The sequence below is a fragment of the Narcine bancroftii genome, chromosome 7 (genome assembly GCF_036971445.1).
Source record: "Narcine bancroftii isolate sNarBan1 chromosome 7, sNarBan1.hap1, whole genome shotgun sequence".
Lineage (NCBI taxonomy): Eukaryota > Metazoa > Chordata > Chondrichthyes > Torpediniformes > Narcinidae > Narcine > Narcine bancroftii.
Genome location: NC_091475.1, coordinates 194220733 through 194243279, shown reverse-complemented (window position 1 = coordinate 194243279; position 22547 = coordinate 194220733). Strand labels below are relative to the sequence as shown.

Genomic DNA, 22547 nt, shown 5'->3' with positions numbered 1-22547 from the left:
ACCTCTGGTATACTACTCGTGTCTTTTACAGTAAAGACTAATGCAAAATAATCATTTAGTTCTCTGCTATCTCCTTGTCTCCTATTATTATTTCTCCATTTTCACTTTCTAGTGGTCTTATATCTACTCCCCCTTCTCTTTTATTTTTTATATACTTGAAGAAACCTTTTGTATTCTCTTTGATATTATGTCCCTGCCCTGGTTGCCATTTCCTACTGTCTATTATTTATCATCCAATTGTAATATTGGTATTTGTACAATTGGATGATAAATTAACTTGTATGGTCTCCCCATGTTTGTGTGGGTTTCCTCTAGGTACTCTGGTTTCCTCCCACCCTCCAAAATTATATGGGATTTGTAGATTAATTGATGCATTTGGGCAGCACTGGCCTGTGGGCCAGAAGGGCCTGTTACCATGATGTAAATCTAGATTAAAATTAAGGGGAAAGCAGCGTTTGGGGTTACAAGAAGATCAGCCATGATGGAGCTGACCTGAGAGACTGAATAATCCAAATTCCTACATCGGTATTACCCCAAGGGATTGTTGCAAAATAAACAGCTCTGTCTTTGTTGTATGGGATTGGGGCCATTGTGAATGATAGACATTGGGATGATGAGGGACTGTTGAAGGACAATGACCCTGCACTGGGAGGAGGACTGGCTTTCTCATCTTGTGAAATCTCTGCACACTTCATTGGACACATGGGGAGACTTCACTGATTGCTTGCTAATATCCCTAATGTTAGTTGGAGTCTTGCAAATCCTGGACGAAATCATTGCCGAGGAGTCTGACTGGTGTGTGGTTGGTGGAACGTCAACAATGGGCTGCGATGGAATGGTATTGAAAAATCCAGGTATTTTCTTTCTTTCTGATCCAGCAGTCCAGAAAAAAAAAAACCTCCTGTTCGGGAATAACACAGCAGTCGAGCAAAGTTTGGATGCTTAACAAAGGCAGCCGTCCAATTCTTCTGGTCAGGATCCTCACTGCTTGCACTTGGCTCCAGCTCCTGCTCTTGCAACTGCCCACTGATCAGTCTCCATGAGGAGAGGTGGAGGAGTTAAAGTAATGGAGCAGATAGAGTGGGTGTTAAAATAGTTATCTACTGCCTGATTTGGAAGGAAGCTGGGGTAGAGTGAAGTGGATCAACGGAGCCAGGAGGAAAGAGGAAAGATATCTACCTCCTAAATTCAGCAATACATCTCCCTTATGCTAATTGGTTTCACTAGATCCAAGCAATCCAACTTGAGTTGATGAGTTGATGAATATATTCTGGACAGCTGATTAGGTTAATGGGTGACTTCAAGATCCTGGGAGAATGATGTGAGGTGCAAATGATACAGAGAGAAAGTGTACATTCGTGCAACTCACATTGTGTGATCTGTCATCTGAGCCTCTCTTATGTAACGATTGATGAAGGAATATTGAGTCGAGCTGATTTTGATCAGTCCATTTCGGAAAGAATGTTCCTACCAAAGCAAACCACAGCATTAACATTCAATCCCACAGACAACTAACAACAAACAATGCCGATCCAGGAGCTGAATTAAATTATGCCAGATTTTAAAAGCAGACATTCCAAGTATGAAATAAGTCGGCGGAAATGGCTTTTATAGCAATGAACTTTCACGTGTGAATTTGCAGTTTAATGCTTAAAAATTCAACAAGCATTGGGGCCAACGAAAGGTCAAAACATGATCCTAAAATGCCTAATAAAAGCGAGCACGAACAAATGTGGCAGTAATATTTCTTTGGACAGGTGGACTCCACACTAAAATGCTTTGTTCAAATATACAATTGCCTTACAAGTTACAGAATTATTCTTTCTCTCACTTCCTCTTTCTGTGATTCTAGAGACTCTTAATTGATTAGAAAACAGGAGGAGGTCATTTATCCCGTGCTTGCTTCAGCAAAGCAATGCCATGTACCATTTTCTCTTTTATTTTCCAACAAAGTATTCCACTCTCCCTCTCTCCCACAATCGTACTCTTTCTCTCTTCCCCTCACCTCCATCCACTCTCTCAATTCTTTTTTTTACCATCTTCCTACATAAAGTGGTCATTTACAGTGACCGGTTAACCTACCAAAACATCTTTGGAAGCGGGAGGTCACAGAGGCAATGGGCAAACTTTATAGAGACAATATCCCAAACAGCTCAGGATACTGGGGAGCTAAGGTCATGCACAAAATGCTGTACCACTATGCTGCCCGCCTACTTGGAAAATTAGGTATGTCAGCAACTTCATTCAACAGCTAACTTGTTCCATTTGATCACCACTTACTCCAATGAAGAATTAAGAAAAAATATTCCTTGCAGGTAAAAGGCTAAAATGTCATTTGAATGAACTTGACAGTGCTTTATTATGCCAGTAAACCAGCTCTAAAAACAGCAAACACACTGTAATTTGTAAAATTGAAAAGGCATTGGCATCATTTTTCATTAGGGCAAGTCTTTTAATAATCTGCCCAAGTACTTACATGGAAATATGTGTAATTAAGCATGCTTTGATGATAAGGTTTCCTGCTCAGGTTAAGCAACCCTCAAAATCGCAATCTTCTTACTAATCAGACAACTGACACATGCAGATTAGTCAGACATCAGCTCTAATTAGAAGGTTTTGTCATATTGCCTTTTAGCAAGACAAGTAATTAGATGGGATTATTTTTGTGACATTCATTCGGTGGAAATGGTAACCATGTTGTCCCTCAACATTAATGCCGCTTGGGAACAGGTTACACAAGTTCCTGCGGTCACATCTGAAGGCAACCATAATCCAAGTAAGAGAGATGAAATATCAGTCATGAAGGAATATGATATTATAATCCACCTTCTTAGCTGCAAAAGATTACATTGCAAATTTTGTTTATACTTCATTCCATTTTTTAAAAAAAAGCAAAGGTGTGGTCAATACCAAAAACATTAAGTCCTGAACAATAATTACAATGTAAAACTCTTCCCAAACTTTTCCCCTAGACCTCCAGTCATCTGACATCATTTATGCAGAACAACACTCTTGAAAATAAGTATTTCCTAATAATGAAAGGGGTTATCAATCATTTCTGAGGTGAGCTGTCATTTTAAAAATTCAAATGCAATCTTTCCACATGGGTTGTAATTTCCTTGTCAGGCATTCATAGATGATATTATTCTATGCCCATTGCCAAGGAAACAAGAGCTCTTTGGTCCATATTCAATCACTTCTGGAACAAGTAGGGTTCAACAGCAAGGAAACCACTCTGTGGTCCTCGAAAGCAAGACTTCTCTCCTATAGGTTTGCCCTTCCCCACCACAACAAGGTATCAACCTACCCCAACTTTTGAACAGCCTCCTGTTCCCCTAATATTGCGAGATCATGAGACCCCCCCCCACCACCCCCCACCACTTTCCCAAATCCTGCAGCTGCAATCTCTTCAAATTCATCGATGGAGACAAACCTCCAGCCGATCTCCCACACCATAGAAACCCAAATCAGGCCACCAAAAGCCAAATCACCAACCTAAAATCAATTCACACTGGATTTGAGTAACTCCCCACCCTAAATGCCTCTCTCTTTGCTGCACTAACACCTCACACAGGTTCCAACTACAGCTGATAAGCAACAAGGTCTCAGGAAAGGGTCCCGAGCTGATATGTTGATTTCCATTTCTTTCTATTGATGCTGCACTGCGTCCCTCCAGCTTTGCAGTTTGCTCAAATTGATAATCTCTGTTCAATCTAGTCCAACCCACTGGGTCCAGCTTTGGTTACCCAATGCTGGATTTTCTTAAACCCCACTAAGGACCATCTTACATTGAAGCATCCAAGACCAACAACTAAAATGTTGGAGAAATTGTGTGACGGACAAATGGGGTGAGATTCAGAAGAATAAGTATCCAGTCTTGAAGCTTCACACATGAGTTTCGCAGCTCTGGCAAGTCACAGGCAAGCTGACTATCAGACATGAAGGTGGCTAGGGAGGACAGTGAAAGTCAGTCAGGTGTCTATCAGGCCTGAAGGTGGCCGAGGAGGGTAGTGGAAGTCAGTCAGGTGGCTATCAGTCATGTACATGGCCAGGGAGGAGAGTGGAAGTCAGTCAAGTGGCTATCAGACATGAAGGTGGCCGGGGAGAACAGCGGAGGAACAGCAGAGAGGGAACTGGGGGGAAGAAGGTAGTTGAAAGAAGCAAAAAATAGATGTCAGAGGTTCTAAAAATAAGAGGCCTAATTGCTTAGAGAGAGAGAAAGTTATCTTGGTTTGCCAGGTGGAAACACCCTCCTCCCAGTCAACAATGATGTGCAGCCAATATCTCACATCAGAGGTCCTCCAATAACTGGATTATCCCAGCTGTTCCATTGCATCAGGCATTGAATCAGCAAGTTCAGTGAATTCCACCTCTACTGGAGAGTATAAAATTTGCAGAATAGATCATAGAACAATACAGCACAGTACAGGCCCTTTGGCCAGTGATTCTGTGCCATTAAGACCATAACATTACGAGACATTAGAGAAGCAAAAAGAGGTTATTCAACCCATCGACTCTGCCCCATCATTCAGTCATAAGCTGATCCATTTTCCCACTCAGCCTCACTGCTCGGCCTTCTCCCCATAGCATTTGATGCCCTGGTTAATCAAGAACCTATCAATCTCTGTCTTGAATACATCCAATGGCTTAGCCTCAACCACCGGCTATGGCACACTTGGGGTTAAAGGAATTTTAGATGAGGGAGTGGTTGAAGTATTTTATGTTTTAGAAGTGTTCTCATACATTGAGTTCAAAAAAGGAAAACTGAGAAATGAAAATGGGGAAAAGGGGAAAGGTGGTGGTGAGGAAGTGGAAATGAGATGTAAACAGAGTATGAGATGGCCATGTTGAACTCTATGACAATAAATATTAACAGAATACATAACCAAATCAAAAGGAAGAGGCTATTAAATTTACTGAAAAAAGAAAAATAGATATAGCATTCATGCAGGAAACACATCTAACTGAAGTGAAACACAATTAATTAAGGAGAGACTGGGTAGGACACGTAACGGCAGCATCATATAATTCAAAAGCCAGAGGTGTAGCTATATTAATCAATAAAATGTACCAATCAAAATAGAGGAGGAAATAATAGATCCAGCAGGGAGATATGTAATGATAAAGTGTCAGATATATTCAGAACTCTGGAATTTGATCTATATATATGCACCTAATGAAGAGGATCAAAAGTTTATACAAGATATTTTTTTGAAGATTGTAGATACGCAGGGGAATATATTGATAGGAGGGGACTTTCACCTTAATTTGGATTCAAAGATGGATAAAACTGGACAAGAGACTAGCAAAAAGAACAAAGTAGCCAAATTTATGGTTAAAGCAATGCAGGAAATGCAACTTTTGGATACATGGAGACAACACCCAAAGGAGAAGGAATACTCATATTGTTCGAGTAGACATAAAACATTCTCAAGCATTGACCTGTTCCTGTTGTCAGCCCATATCCAAGGGAGAGTTAGGAAAATGGAATATAAAGCTAGATTGTTATCTGATCACTCACCCCTGTTATTAGCAATAGAACTGGAGGACATCCCACCAAGAACATATACATGGAGATTAAACTCCTTGCTACTTAAAAGACAGGAATTTAGAGAATTTATTGAGCGCCAAATTAAAATGTACTTTGAAATAAATACGGAATCAGTGAAAGACAAATTTATATTATGGGATGCAATGAAAGCCTTCATCAGAGGGCAGATAATAAGTTACGTAACTAAGATGAAAAAGGACTACAATTGGGAAATAGAACAGTTGGAAAAGGAAGTAGTAAGTACAGAAAAAGAACTAGCAACAAGGGAAAATACAACAAAAAGAAGAGAATTGGCAGACAAAAAAATAAAATACGAAACATTACAAACGTATAAGGTGGAGAAGAACATAATGAAAAAAAAGCAGAAGTATTATGAGCTAGGAGAAAACACGCACAAAATACTAGCCTGGCAGCTTAAAACAGAACAAGCTAAAAGAACAATATTGGCATCAAGGAAAAAGGACAAACAAATTACATATAACCTAAAAGAGATCAATGAAAACTTTAAGGAATTCTACGAGCAATTATACCGAACTGAGAACAAAGCGAAAGAAGACAAAATAGATGAGTTTCTAGCTAAAATTGAACTACCAAAACTGCAAGAAGAGGAGAAAAACAAATTGATAAAACCATTTGAAATAGAGGAAATACAGGATATATTAAAAAAGCTACCGAACAATAAAACACCAGGAGAGGATGGATTTCCAATAGAATTTTATAAAACATTTAAAGAGTTACTAATTCCTCCTCTCCTGGAAGTAATGAACCAGATATAAGAAATACAAAACTTGCCAGATTCATGTAAAGCAGCAATAATTACAGTAATACCAAAGACGGGGAATGATTCACTAACACCAGCATCGTATAGACCAATATCTCTACATAATTCAGATTATAAGATAATAGCAAAACTATCAGCAAACAGATTGGCCAACTGTGTACCAAAAATAGTAAAACTAGATCAAAATGGATTTATTAAGAAAAGACAAACAACGGACAATGTCTGTAAGTTTATTAACTTAATTCATGCAGTACAAGGAAATAAGATACCAACAGTGGCTGTTGCTTTAGATGCAGAGAAAGCCTTTGACAGGGTAGAATGGAAATATTCATTCAAAGTATTACAAAGGTTCAACCTACCAGAGAAATATATTAATTGGATTAAAGCATTATATAAGGGACCAATGGCAAAGATGACAGTTAATGGATATATATCAAACCAATTTAAATTAAGCAGGTCAACGAGGGAGGGATGTCCACTATTGCCCTCACTGTTCGCTTTAGCAATAGAACCATTGGCAGAACTGATAACAACAGAAAATAAAATAAAAGAGATAAAAATAAAAGAGAAGGAATATAAAATCAGTTTATTTGTTGATGACATATAACCATATAACCATATAACCAATTACAGCACAGAACAGGCCAGTTTGGCCCTACTAGTCCATGCCATAACAAATCCCCACTCTCCTAGTCCCACTGACCAGCACCCGGTCCATACTCCTCTAGTCTCCTCCTATCCATGTAACGATCCAATCTTTCCTTAAATGTAACCAATGATCCCGCCTCGACCATGTCTGCCAGAAGCTCATCCCACATCCCTACCACCCTTTGCTTAAAGAAATTTCCCCTCATCTTCCCCTTATAATTTTCCCCCTTCAATCTTAAATCATGCCCTCTAGTTTGAATCTCCCCCACTCTTAATTGAAAAAGCCTATCCACATTTACTCTGTCTGTCCCTTTTAAAATCTTAAACACCTCTATCAAATCCCCCCTCAATCTTCTACGCTCCAGAGAAAAAAGCCCTAGTCTGCACAATCTTTCCCTGTAACTCAAACCTTGAAATCCTGTCAACATTCTCGCGAACCTTCTCTGCATTCTCTATTCTGTTTATCTTTCCTATAATTTGGTGACCAAAACTGTACACAGTACTCCAAATTTGGCCTCACCAATGCCTTGTACAATTTCATCATAACCTCCCTATTCTTGAATTCAATACTCTGATTTATGAAGGCCAACATTCCAAATGCCTTCTTCACCACACCATCTACCTGAGTATCAGCCTTGAGGGTACTATTTACCATCACTCCTAAATCCCTTTGTTGCTCTGCACATCTCAATAGCCTACCATTTAATGCATATGACTTATTTAGATTTGCCTTTCCAAAATGTAACACCTCACACTTATCTGTATTAAATTCCATCAGCCATTTCTCAGCCCACACCTCCAGCCTTCCTAAATCACCTTTTAATCTACGGTAATCTTCCTCACTGTCCACAACACCACCAATTTTTGTATCATCTGCAAACTCTCAGCTCCCTGCTCTTTATACCTCTTGTACACCTCCCTTTTTCTCCTAACTAAATTTCCAATATTCCTCGAAAACCAAGCCTCCCTATGACTTCCAGCCTTTCCTTTGATCCTCACTGGGACATATCTACTCTGTACCCTCAAAATTTCTTTTTTGAATATCCTCCATTTTTCATTTACATCCTTACCTGAAAATATCCTGTCCCACTCAATACTCCCCAGATCCCTTCTTATTCCTTCGAAATTTGCTTTTCTCCAATCCAGAACCTCAACTTTAGGCCCCTCCTTGCTCTTCCCTAAAACTACCCGAAAACTAACAGAGTTATGATCACTAGACCCATTTGTTCTCCAACATTAATGTCTGATACCTGACCTAGCTCGTTCCCTAACAGGAGATCCAGTATTACACCATCCCGAGTCAGTTCTTCTGCTAATTGATTTAGAAAACAATCTTGAACATATTTAACGAACTCCAGCCCATCAAGCCCTCTAACCGTATGGGTATCCCAATCAATGTGAGGGAAGTTAAAATCTCCCATGATCACTACCTTATGATTCTCACACATATACGTTATCTCCCTACAAATTTGTTCCTCTAATTTGCTTGGCCCATTTGGTGGTCTGTCATACACCCCTATTAGCACCCTCATGCCTCCTTCACCCCTCAATTCCACCCAAACAGCCTCATTGGACGATCCCTCCAGACCATCCTGCCACCTCACAGCAGTAATGTCCTCCTTAACAAGCAGAGCAACTCCTCCCCCTTTTTTACCCCCTGATCTATCACATCTAAAACAAATGTATCCTGGAATATTAAGTTGCCAGTCCTGCCCCTCCTGTAGCCAGCTCTCACTAATTGCCACAATATCATGACCCCAAGTATCTGTCCATGCTCTAAGCTCATCTACCTTGTTCACTATGCTTCTTGCATTAAAATATATGCATTTCAGAGAATGACCCTCACATACATTCTCTTTTCTACCTTCTACCCTAATCTCCATCCTACCTTTGTTATCATTTTTATTCTTATCTAGGTGGCCATGCTCCCTTGACGCTGCTCTCACACTCTGTTCCCCACCCCCCCTGCCAAACTACTTTAAACCTTCCCCCACAGCTCTAGCAAATCTGCTTGCCAGGATATTGGTCCCCATCCAGTTCAAGTGGAGTCCATCCCTTTTGTACACGTCCGACCTTCCCCAGAAGAGATCCCAATGATCCAGAAATCTTATCCCTTGTCCCCTGCACCATCTCTTTAGCCACGCATTCATCCTCCAGATCCTCCTATTTCTACCCTCACTAGCTCGTGGCACGGGGAGCAATCCAGAGATTACTACCTTGGAGGTCCTATTTTTTAACTTCCTACCTAATTCCACATAATCCTGTTTCAGGACCTCATCCCCACTTCTAACTAAGTCATTGGTCCCCACATGGACCACGACTTCTGGCTGTTCTCCTTCCCCTTGCAGAATGCTATGTACTCGATCAGAGATATCCCTGACCCTGGCACCAGGGAGGCAACAGACCAACCTGGATCCCCGATCTCGTCCCACAAACCTTCTATCTGTCCCTCTGACTAATGAGTCCCCAACTACAAGTATCCTGTTCTTATCCCTCCTTCCCTTCTGAACCTCAGGGGCAGCCCCTGTGCCAGAGACCTGACCCCCACGACTCATCCCCGTTAGGATGTTCCCCCCAGCAGTATCCAATGCCGAATACATGTTGCTGAGTGGCACTTCCACAGGGGTACTCTGCACAGGCACTCTCCCTCCTAGTATACTTTAACAGAACCAGAATTATCAATAAAAAAATTACATAAGAAATATGGAGAAATATCAGGGTACAGGATCAACGCAAATAAAAGTGAAGTGATGCCAATGAATAATGCGGATTACACAGAGTTTAGAAAAGAATCACTATTTAAATGGCAAACACAAGCAATCCGATACCTAGGTATTAGACTAGATAATAATCTAGGCCATCTATACAAATTAAATTATCAGCCATTAATGAAGAAATTACAAGATAACTTAGAACATTGGAAAGATTTACCACTAACACTGATAGGAAGGGTAAATTGCATTAAAACGAATATCTTCCCAAGGATACAATACCTATTTCAATCGTTACCAATTCCCTTAACAGAGAAATTCTTCAATGAACTAAAGAGAATAATAAGGAAATTCTTATGGAAAGGGGGGGAAACCGAGGATAGCACTAGATAAATTAACAGAATGTTACAAACAAGGTGGTTTGCAGCTACCAAACTTTAAACATTATTATAGAGCAGCACAATTAAGATATCTATCAGATTTTTATCAAACAAGGGAAAAACCAGATTGGACCAAAATAGAGCTAGATAAAATAGGGGAGAAGGTACCAGAAAATGTACTTTATAAGTGGGATGAAAAACTGGTGCAATATAGAAGTTCACCAGTACTGCAACATTTGGAAGAAGATTCACATAGAAAGGAAAAAAACAAATTACCAAATACCAAAATTACTAATGACGCAAAATCAACTGATCCCTTTCACAATAGATAACCTTTCCTTTAGAGAATGGGAGAGAAAAGGAATTAAAAGAATAGAAAATTGTTTTTTGGGAAATAATTTATTATCATTTGAACACATGAAGTACAAATATGGAATAACTCATGGTACAATGTTTGCATACCACCAACTGAAAACCTACTTAAAGGACAAATTGGGAAGCAGACTGAGATTACCAGAAGGAAGCAGCTTTGAATATGTGGTTACAGACACAATGATAATTAAAAGATTTACAACAAACATGTACATCCAGCTGCAAGAGAAATAAAATGATGAAATAAGCTGTAAACCCAAACATAAGTGGGAAAAAGATCTAAATGTAAAGATAAAAATTGAAATATGGGAAAAGTTATGAGAAATATAATAAATATGAGGTTACGCATGATATAATATAATTGGTTACACAGCTTATATATCACGCCCCAAAAGTTAAATAAATGGGATCCAACAGTATCAGATAGATGTTTTCGCTGTAAGAAGGAAATGGGAACAACAGTACATGCAATTTGGGCATGTGAGAAAGTGAAAAAGTTTTGGGAAGATCTAAATCAGGTATTAAATAAAATCACAAAAACCAACATACCAAAAAATCCAGAGATCTTTCTTCTAAGTAATATAAGAAGTAAAGGATTAGGCCTCAATCTGGATGAAGCGCAAAAAAGATTTATTATGATCGCCTTAGCTGTAGCAAAAAAATGTATAATGTCAACTTGGAAATCGGAACAGAGCCTGAGAGTACAGCAATGGTACATGGAAATGAATAAATGTATTCCTTTGGAAAAAATAACATATAATTCAAAAAATAAAGTCACACTATTTGAACAAATTTGGGAACTTCACATGGAACACAACAGAGAGGGCTTGCCTCGGACCTCCACCCCCCTAAAATGATAGAATGAGAAGAAGACGAAATGAACTGACCCAGTGTGAAAAATTGATGACACAATTTTCTTGTTTATTTTCATTGTGTGATGACATTGTTTAATGGGTTTATTGTATATGTGAACGTTTAATGGTTTTGGAGGGGGGGTGGGAAAGAGGGAGGGGAGGGAGGGGCGGGAGGGGGAAAAAGGGGAGAAAATGACTGTGTATATTCAAGAGGGAAATGTTTGTGTATATTTTGATTAATATGGTTCATAGTGTGAATTTTTTTTTAATTTAAAAAAACAACCACCTGTGGCAACAAACTCCACAGATTCACAATCTTCTGGCTACATCACTGTTCAAAGTGTATGCTCCTCAATCATGAAGTTGTGCCCTCTTCTCCTAGACTCTCTCCTCATGGAAAACAACCTTTCTACATTTACTCCATCCATGCCTTTCAACATTCAAAATGTTTCAATGAGAACCCCCTTCATACTATTAAATTCCAATGCATGTAGGCCACGAGCCATCAAACGACTTATATTAACTGATCCCAATCAATGTAGCTCTTCCCTCCTTCACAGCCCATAGCCTCAATTTTTCTTACATCCATGTGCTTATCTAATTCTCTTAAACGGCCCTATTGTACCAGTCTCCACGACCACACCCAGCAATACATTTCAGGCACCTGCGGCTCACCTTTGCCATCTGCCCTGAACATTCTGCAACTCACCTAATTTAGATGTCCTCTCATATTGGCCATTGTTGCCCTGGTAAGAAGGTGCAGGCTGTCCACTCTATCTATGCCTTTCATAATTTTATACACCTCGATTAAGAATATTACAAAGGCAGGTTTGGCAGCAAGGTGCTTTTGTGGGAATTGACCTCTCCCCCAATGATGTAATATACACCATCCCACCACACCAGTAGCATTGCTAGCGTCTAGCCTCACTCGCATCCAGCCTCACTCGCATCCAGCCTCACTCGCATCCAACCTCACTCGCATCCAGCGTCACAAGCATCTAGACCACCTAAGGGGCTGACTCCACCTGGCTGGCTGTCAATCGGCCGACCTGAATATAAACCTGAATCGGCCCCTCCTGAGCCAGTCACACGGGGAGCCACCAAGGCTGGAACTGGTGTTCAGGCTGTAACTGGAATGAAGCCTGGTGTACAGGCTTTTGAGTTTTGTGCTTCCTTGCTGGTAACTCAGTTCACCACAGTAACCAAAGGCACATCAATACAGATGAGCTAATACTCATTATCTTACTAAATATTGGAGGGTATGAAATTATAATGGAAGAAAGCAATTTTAAAAAAAACCAATTACTCACCTTTTCATTATTGTATTTCAAAACTGTGTAAAATTTATCTTCTGTCATTCGTTTGTTTGGTGGTGTTATGATCACACCAGGCTTATAACAATCATTCCCTGACTTGGCATTGCAACGAACCAAAACAAAGTCTCCCACCTGCAAATGTATTGAAGGCATCTGTTAACCTATACAGGTTGATCTTAATGTGGGAAGCACAGGATGATATATAAAGGAAATGGTGACAGGAAGTTTGTGTACAGCATGACAGAGTCCTTTATATGCTTCATTACGATACATCATTCCTTCCTTTATAGGCCAAAACCATTTAAAGTTCAGAAGGGCCCTACAACCAACAAATTAATTACAAGCAATATTATTTAACTTATGATAATGAATCAGACCAACCAGAAACTTTGCAAAAAGCTCCATTCCTTTGGGGTTAAACTACACTTTTATTTTTCATTCATGGGATTTGAACAGTGTGACAAGGCCAACATCTGCTGCCTATTCCCGCTTGAACTAAATGTTGTTCGGGAACTACTACCCAACCACTTTGTTGCCCTTAGTGGATTTTAACTATCTCCCTCACTCCTACCCCCACCCCCATCTATAGTTATGTCAAGGGATGTCCTCTTTAAGCAGGGGATTTCATGGAATACCAACAAACTTACAAATATGCTTTTTTTTTCCTTTTACGAATCTGGTAACTGAATCGCTTCAATATCATCAAAACTTCACAGACCCCCGTAGTCTATGGAATCTCTTTCATCATCCATATTCAGTTCTCCACTGAATGTCCCTTGTTAGGAACCATGCACTAGGGTATTTTAGGTTTTGCTGTCAAATACTACCCAGATTGGAACATGATTAGAACACAAATAGGGTTCCCCTTCCACCAGAGAAGCCTCCAAATCCACCATTTCCTTCCCCCTCACCCTCCAGACACATCCTTCCTTTCCCTCTTCTTCCAGCATTCTGAGATTATTTTCTTTGCCATTTTTTCCCCTGTTCATTCTCTCATTATCACTGACCATTCCCTTTCCAGTGGCACTTCCACCATTCCATCAAATGCGATGCAACATCTACTCATTTTACCTCTTCCCTTCATGCCATCCAAGGACTCAAACATTTGGGATGTTTGTCTAAGTATGCCCAAGAACACAGAAGACCACAGAAAATGGCAGGCATAGCCAGGTCCAACACAGATACCGACCTCCTGGGCATTGAAGACATCTATGTGAGGTGCTCTCTCAAGAAGTCTGCCAACGTCATAAAACACCTCCCTCACCTTGATCATGCCCTCTTCTCACTGCTTCCTTCAGGCAGAAAGTGAAGAACCCTGCAATTTGGTGCCTCTGACATCTCTAGGTTCAAGAATAGTTTTCTTTTCTAATAGCTTTTGACTGATATAGAAAGGGGGTATAGCCAGCACCCTTTTCCAGGGTGATGGTAGCAAATACTAGAGGACATCTGTATATGGTTAGGGAACAAAAGTTTAGCAGAGAAGACAGGGGTACATTCTTTACTCAGTAGGTGCTTGGAATGTATTGCTTGGGGTGCTGGTGGAGCCTGTCATAATAGGTATATTTAAAAGACTCTTAAACAGACCCATGGATGCAAGAAAACTGCAGAGTTATGGTTGTGAGATCAGGAAGATTTAGAATGCTGAGCAGGTTTTTATATGTCAGCACAACTTCATGAGCCAAAGGGTCTGTACGGTGCTGAAATGTTCTAATAGCTATCAGGCTCTTGAATCTCTCCCCACTACCCTTACATAACACTACTTCAAAACCCCCAAAGATTTGTCTGCGCTACTGACTTTCTTCACCACTATTTATTTCCAGTTGTAAGTATCTATTATTTTATTTCCCACATCCTTACATTTTTGTTTATTGTCTTCTGATGTGTTGTTATGTATTGTGTCTTTTTTTTTGCACCTGGAAATTTGCACCAATAAAGATTTTTGTTGCATCTGCACATGTAGCCTAATTGAGTTTTCTGAGGAAATAACAAAAGGGTAGGGTTGTAACATGAGTTGTAACATTTTAGTAAGGCATTTGACAAGGTCCCCCATGAGAGGCTCGTTCAGAAAGTCATGAGATCCATGGAACCTTGGCTGTGTGGATGAAAAATTGGCTTCCATGTAGAAAGCAGACAATAGTAGTGGATGGAAAGTATTCTGCTTAGAGGTCAATGACTAATGGAGTTACACAGGGACCTGTTCTGGGAGTCCTGCTCTTTGTGATTTTTATAGATGACCTAGATGAAGAGGCGGAAGGACGGTTATTAAGTTTGAGATGATACGAAAGTTGGAGTGTTATGGATTATGCTGAAGGTTGTTATAGGTTACAAAAGGATATAGATAGGATGTAGAATTGGGCAGAAGAGTGGCTGATGGAGTTCAATCCAGATTAGTATGAGGTGATGCATTTTCGAAGGTCAAACCTGAAGTCTGAGTACAGGGTGAATGGACAGTTGTGGATGAGTGTGGATGAGTAGAAGGACCTTGGGGACCAAATCAATGCATCTCTCAAGGTCACTGTGCAGATTGATAGGATATTTAAGAAGGCCTATGGATTGTTAGGCCTCATTGATAAGGGAATTTAGTTCAAGAGTCGAGAGGTCATGTTACAACTCTCAAGTATCTGGTGAAACCACACTTAGAGTATTGTGTTCAGTTCTGGTCACTTCATTATAGGAAGGATGTGGACGTTATGGAGAGGGTGCAGAGGAGATTTACCAGGAAGTTGCTTAGATTGGAAAATAAGTTATGAGGCAAAGTTAGTAGAGAGGTAACTTAATAGAATTCTCCAAGATTCTGAGAGGCATAGACCGGATGGACAGCCAGCGCCATTTTCCCAGGACAGGAATAGCAAACTCCAGAGGACATGAAGGGAGGGAAGTTTATGGGAGACATCAGGGATGTTTTTGTTTTACACAGAGAATTGTGGTGCCTTGAATGCCATGCCAGGGCTGGATGTGGAGGCATTTAAGAGCTTCAGACAGGTAAGAAAAATAGAGGGCTATGAGGCAGGAAGGGGTTTGTACTTTTTTTGGAAGGAATATATGCGTCAGCACCACATCAAGGGCCGAAGGGCCTGTAGCATGCTGTAGTGTTCTACGTATTTATGTACTGGAATTTTGAAGTACTGAGCACGATTATGGTCACCTCACTAGAGGAAGGATGTGGAAGCCATAGAAAGGGTGCAGAGGAGATTTACAAGGATGTTGCCTGGTTTAGAGAGTACCTTGTGAAAACAGGTTGAGTGAACACGGCCTTTTCTCCTTGGACCGCCGGATGATGAGAGGTGATTTGATGGAGGTGTTTAAGATTAAGAGAGTCATTGATCATGTAGATAGAGGCTTTTTCCCAAGGCTGAAATGGTTGCCACAAGCGGACACGGGTTTAAGATGCTGGGGAGTAGGTACAGAGGGGACGTCAGGAGTGCTTGTTTTTAAAACACAGACAGTGGTGGGCGCGTAGAATGGGCTACCGGCAACGGCAGTGGAGATGGATATGTTAGGTTCCTTTAAGAGACTTTTGGATAGGTGTGGTGAACTTTTGCTTATTCATTTAGCTGACTCCACTCCCTTGCTGTGACTGTACCTGTGGCTCCACCCTCTTGACCCATTATAAAGGCTTCAAGGGTGTAACCCCTCCCCCCCCCAAAGCCTGGGTCACAGCATGGGATACACTTCAGGTTTATTGTGAATAAAAGCCTGTCGTTCTGCAACTCCACTCTTTTGAGTTATTGATAGAGCTTCAATAGGTACATGGAGATTAGAAAAATAGAGGGCTATGGGAAAGCCTAGTAATTTCTAAGATAGATACATATTCAGTTCTACTTTGTGGGGCAAAGGGCTGTAAGTTCTATGTGCATAAAAATACATGAGAGACTGAGATGACAGAGAGCACCTTTTTCCCATGGTGACAAGAAGACACCTGTTGAAGGTGAGTGGAGGAGTGTTTAGGGGAGATGTTAGAGGTATGCTTATTTTAAAATACATAGAGAGTGGCAGGTGCCTGGAATGCATTGCCGGGGTTGGTGGTGGATGCTAGTACAATAACAGGATCCAAAAAACTCTTTGGCATGTGGATGTCAAAAAAATTGAGTTATGGGTGTGATGTTGGGAAATTTTGGTAGGTGTGGAGTGGGTTTACATTGGTTTACACAATATTGCAGGGTGAAGGGTCTACGTTCTAAAATAAACTTCATTCTTTCAACTTACTTCTACTTCTGATTGATTAGGTTGGATATCTTCCTTCCAATAAGGTCCCGTCTTCATTAAGTAAATTAAATCTAGTTTAATTAACGGTTTTTGCAGGACATCTCTGTTCCATCCACAAGGGCACTTTAATTTTCCACCTTGCTCTCACTCTGATCACTGTTCTCAGTGTAACCTGCCTTTCACCTGGGCCTTTTGCAGCCCTTGGTACATAATATTGTATTTCAAGTAAGCCCACTACTTTTCTTTACTTCTTTCCGCAGAAGTGGCCAAAGGTTTCCATTCCAATTTGATTTTTACTTACTTTCTGGCTCCAGCTGCTAGTTTCCAAAAGTAATTCATAAATTAACAACTTTGGTCTGAATCCTATCATGGACGTCACTCTGGTCTCTCCACCTGCCTTATGTTCTCACTTTTCCAGGTCTCTTGATGTCAACTTCCATTCCCCACTGCTTGAGAGCAGTTTTCTTTGATCAGAATCACACACCATCACAGTGCCAACATTTTATAAAGCACCTTACACAATAAATGGAAATAGTGGAAGAGAAAGTCAAAGTGAGGCGGTTCAATGATTATTCAGGAATCTGATGCCAGAGGGGAAGAAGTTGTCCATGTGCTGGTGAGTGCTGGTCTTCACCCTCCTGTACCTTTTTAACAATGGTAACAGAGTGAAGCAGGCATGGCCCTGTGTGTTGGGGGGTTTGTGAAAATAGAGCCTGCTTTCTTAAGGCACCACCTCCTGTGGATGTGCTCGATGGAGTGAAGTCTGGTGCCCGTGATGTTGCAGGTCGAGTTAACAACCTTCTGGAGGTTTTTTTCTTGTCCTGACTGTTTGCACCTCTGTACCAGAGTGTGATGCAACCAGCCAGAGTGCTCTCCACGGTACATTTGTAGAAATCTTTGAGCGTCTTTGGTGACATACCGAATCTCCTCAAACTCTTCACAAAGTCTAGCCGCTGGTGAGCTGCCTTCATGATTGCATCGACGTGGAGACTCCAGGACAGATCTTCAGAGTTGTTGACTCTCAGGCATTTTAAGTTCTTGGCCCTCCCCACCTCTGACTCCTCATTAAGGATTACTGCGTTCTCCCAATTTCCTCTGAAGTCCACAATCATCTCATCAGTTTGCTAACGTTTAGCACAAGATTGTTGGATTGTTGGTGTGACTCCACTCAACTAGTTGAGCTATCAGAGGCTCGGTCCTGTTGGTTGCTCTTTCTTCTATCTATACATCAGTTTCCATTAAACCCCCAACTCCCTATCTTCCTCCCCCCTGTCCCCTTTCCTCTAGCCGCCTTTCTGTCTTCTTTCACAGAACCAAAATCAATTTTCACTTTTTCTCTTACCACATCCAATTAACACCTTTTGTCTGTTAGTCTCTAGTCCTCCCCCTCACATTCTACCCCTTTCCTTTTCCAAGCCTTAAATCCAGATGCCTTTTTTTTTTCATTCATACCTGGAGGAAGGGCTCAGACCTGCCACATTGCTAATGCAGTGTGCTTTGAATCTGCCCACTGCTGGCTGACCAGTCAACCCACTTCCAGCATTCTCTGGTTTAGTTTTAGATAAGAATATCATACTTTATCTTCCAAAGAATATTACTGAGGCAGTTGGATTTTTGCACAACCAAGTAATTTTGTCATCAACATGAGCATTTTAATCCCAGATTTATTTAATTAACTAAATTTAAATCTCCAGCTGCTGTGACCTAAGAGACCCTTTCACAGTTGGGTTCTCCAATATTTCAATATTTTCTGTGACAGAAAATGAACAGAGATTTAGGATTTGCCTGTGCTCTCAATTGATGAAATTCCCCTGCAATTCAAAGCTGCCATTGTCAATGAAGACAATGTTTGCTCCACTGAATTTGAGAGAAGTTACTGTCAGGAATTGATCTCTGAGGAACTACCTTGATTGGAATAGCAATGCCCATGCCTGTCAGCAGTCTTGAATCATTTTCAACCACCACAAGGTTTAGGAGTTGTGTCAATCACTCTGCAGCCTGAACATGTATCAGGCAGGTGTTAAATTCACAACTCTGCCAAAAGGGAGCCTGCAGCAGAATCTGAGGACGATGCATGATTTAAACAGTCTACTGCCAATGGGGTACTCTGGAATCTGGGCATACGTTTTCTGCATTGCAAACTTCAAGGCCCAGCATTAAGTGGATGTGCAGCATACACAATGAAATTCCGAAGGACATTTGACCAGGTGACGTTAATTCTATATTCTACAGATGCTGCCGGTCTGTCGTGCATTTCCAGCACTTTCTGCTTTTATTTTGTCTGTCTTTCTAAGACAACATCAGGTGGCTGGCATAAACACCCACCACAATGACAGCAATTATGGAAATTCCAACCTAAGGCAGTTCATGAACATAAATCTGTCGACAGCAAAGTAAATGTGGAAGAGAAAATGGGTCATTTAAACTCTGTTCTTATCATCTCTTTAGAAAGGAACAGATGACAGACTGTAGAAATCCAGACTGGGGGAGCCATTATATGTAGCTCCATCATCCCCAGTACACTGTGTAGTTAGCACCCAGGTGTTAAATTGGACCAATTTCCATGCTTCCTTTAAAAGTAGTCTACAAAGGTCTCCTTATGGTATGCTGTTCATCTCTTCCTCCATCCATTTAAAAACACCAAAATATTCCAGTTTATGAATTTGCCGCTGGTGTCATCTTTTAAGGAGCTACTGTAGTGGCGTGATCAGTGGGGCAGTCGCAACAAAGATGGCAACACGTACCCGTCTCTTCCACTCCAGAACGGAAGTTGGCATGCGTAGTCCGACTAGCGGCCTGATAAGTGGGCGCGCAAAGTTTGAATAAACACTCTTCTGTGACACTCGAGCTAATAGCCTGTGTCTCCAGCCTGTCCCATTGCTCTCGCACAGCACACTACACTACTAGAAATTCCAGCAAATAATGAACTGTGTACATTAATAATAATACACTCTGCAGTAACACGCAAAAAGATAATCTGAGAATTTCATCCAGTCATTGTTGTGTGAAGAAACAAAATCTGAAATATCTCATTGCCAGTTTAAAATTCCTTTTTAATAACAAGTCTATCTCAATAGTTAATTTCCCTTACCTTTAATGGTGGGCAAGGAACAGCTCCTCCAATCTGGATCAAGGACTGAATTGATGTAATCTGAGTGACTCCTTTGGTGAAATCAATTAATACTTTTGTAATGCCAGCACATCTGGTTATAATTCCTAAGGACAGCAGAGACAAGATAATGAAAATATGCATGTCATTCTCCAATATTATAATAATTTCCTGTGTTGAAGGACATTCATTGAGTTCATATATGACCCCCTTCTAAGGGACACCCAAGCAGGTCATTAACTCCCATCAATATCCACCTATGACCTCTTACCTATTAGCCTGTACTCCCCCACCGCTCCTTCCTCTCGTCACCTTTTTATTCAGACGCCTGCCTACTGTTTACTCCTGCCTTGATGAAGGGCTCAGGCTGATTATGGCCATTTAAACCCGTGCCACTCAATTACACCCAAACTAATCTGCAAACCCGTACTTTTTGAACGATGGGAGGAAACCAGAGCAGTCGGAGGAAACCCACGCAGATACGGGGAGAATGTACAAACTCCTTACAGACAGAGGTAGATTCGAGCAGGGGTCCCTGGCGCTGTAATAGCATAGTGCTAACCGCTACACTAACCGTGCCATCCTCTTCCTATAGATGCTGTGTAACCTGCTTACCTTCTCCAGCTCTTTTGTGTACTGCATGCATGTTATCAACATGATTGGGGAGTTGAGAAGGCTGGGGGAGGGCATGGGTATAGCATGGAATGCCTGCCATGAATGTGTTAAACGTAATTTTTCAAGATAAATATAGTGGGGCTTAGTGTTTTCACTGGCTATGTGATATTTTGCAGAGAGTGGCTATATGGGGGAAAAGCAATCACTTTAATTTATCCCATACAAACAGCTTTATATGTAGATGTTGTAATGATCAAAGCAGAAAGGTACCGTGCCAGCTTCCCAGCAATATCAATAATCTGTTTCATCTGCATTTTTGAAAGATCATTTTTACTCCTTCGAAACAGTCAGGGAGAACAGAAAATAACACGAGAAGGTTGATGTGACATCAGTAAAAATCCTGGAAAAAATATTGATGCTGATTTCAAGGTCCAATGTCAGACCAGTTAAAAAAAAAATTATCAGACACGTCAAAAGTGGAAAACCAGGGTGCTTTATCAATGTGTGAACACCCGGCAGCTCGTTTATGAAGTTCGGATTTCAATCTTTAATAAATGCATTTTTACCCAAAACTGGGACAGTCATCGTTTTACATGCTCTAAGCCTTGTAATGAATAATTTAGACAATAGCCCTTCCTTTTTGCAGTATGTAAGGATACTTAAATGTCTTTAAAAGCCCATATAGATAAGTAAAATAATGGGAAGAATATAATTTAGCTTTTAGTAATAAATTACTCTGTGATCTAAATACAACATCAAGCTGAACACAAAGATCATTTCAGATTTGCTGTATCATGTAGAAAGTTGGAGAAACATTAAATTTGTGGTCCCTTTTAAGGCAGAGGTGCAAAGGAAAACATTGACTCACGTTGTAACCAGCAAAGAACTCTTCAGACCACTTTTTAAGTCACTTCTGGTTCGGCCGTTCCAAAACCAGAAGTGACATCATAACACTCCTGACGCGTTTCTCAGCCCGCAGGCTTCATCCCCGAGGCGGAGGGGGTCCAGTGCCATCTTAGTACGGGCCCCCGGGACTTGTGGTCGACCAGAATAACAGGGACGATTGGAACGTGAAGCTCTGCCCTCCCCCTCACCCCCAGCTGTCACTAATATACACCCCCCAGAATTATCCCCCAGTTCGATAACCTGAGTCTTAGGCATTTTTAGGAGGGGTGACCACAGCGACGTGGAATCGTCATCGTCGGTGGGATGGAACATTGGCTGGAACTAATAAGGGCGTGCCCTAAACCAGCTCTGCTGACAAAGCCTGCAAGTCTTCTTTTGGAATGGTCCGTATTCCCAGCATCACCCAAGGCAGTGCGTCCAACCGCTGAGGACCAGTGAGATGTGCTTGCAGAGCCTGCTTCAGATCCCTGTGAAAGCGCTCCACTAGCCCGTTGGGATGCTGGTGGTAGGGCGTTGTGAAATTGAATCATGTGCTGTAGAGGCGCGACAATGCAGCCCAAAGTGTGGAAGTAAACTGTACTGCTGTTGGAGGGTGATATGCACAGATATCCCAAAATGTGCCACCCAGGTAGATAAAAAATTTCCTGGCACAAGTCTCAGTTGTTATGTCAACCATGGGTGCAGCTTGCAGCCAGCAGGTGAATCGATTGACTATGGTGAGAATATATCTATGGCCATGTGACATGGGCAAAGGTCCAACGATGTCGACGTGGATGTATGGAACCTCTGGGTTGTGGGAGGGAAATGCTGCACCGGTCCCTGGGTGTGCTTATGGACTTTGGCCGTTTGACAACCCAGACAAGTCTTTGCCCACTGAGAGACCTGTTTTTTCAACCCATGCCAGACATATTTGGATGCTATAAGTTTGAGTGTAGTGCATATCGAGGTGTGCACAGTTTGTGTACATGGTCAGAAAGTCTTTTGTGCCATGATGTGGGTACAAGGGACCAGTCTCTTCCTGTGAAAACATCACAGAGTAGGGTCGTCCTATCTGGGCCCATTTCTGTTCCTTGCAGCTGAAGTCCCGTGACAAAATTA

General features: G+C 41.2%; 1 protein-coding gene across 1 annotated transcript in view; it reads right to left on the bottom strand.

Moving 5' to 3' along the window:
- Positions 1–22547, bottom strand: part of LOC138740075 (von Willebrand factor A domain-containing protein 3B-like) — a 165628-nt gene that overhangs the window by 5546 nt on the left and 137535 nt on the right. The window contains 3 exon segments of the mRNA XM_069892499.1: positions 1370–1467; positions 12608–12745; positions 19911–20035. Coding sequence (XP_069748600.1) covers positions 1370–1467; positions 12608–12745; positions 19911–20035 — 361 coding nt within the window.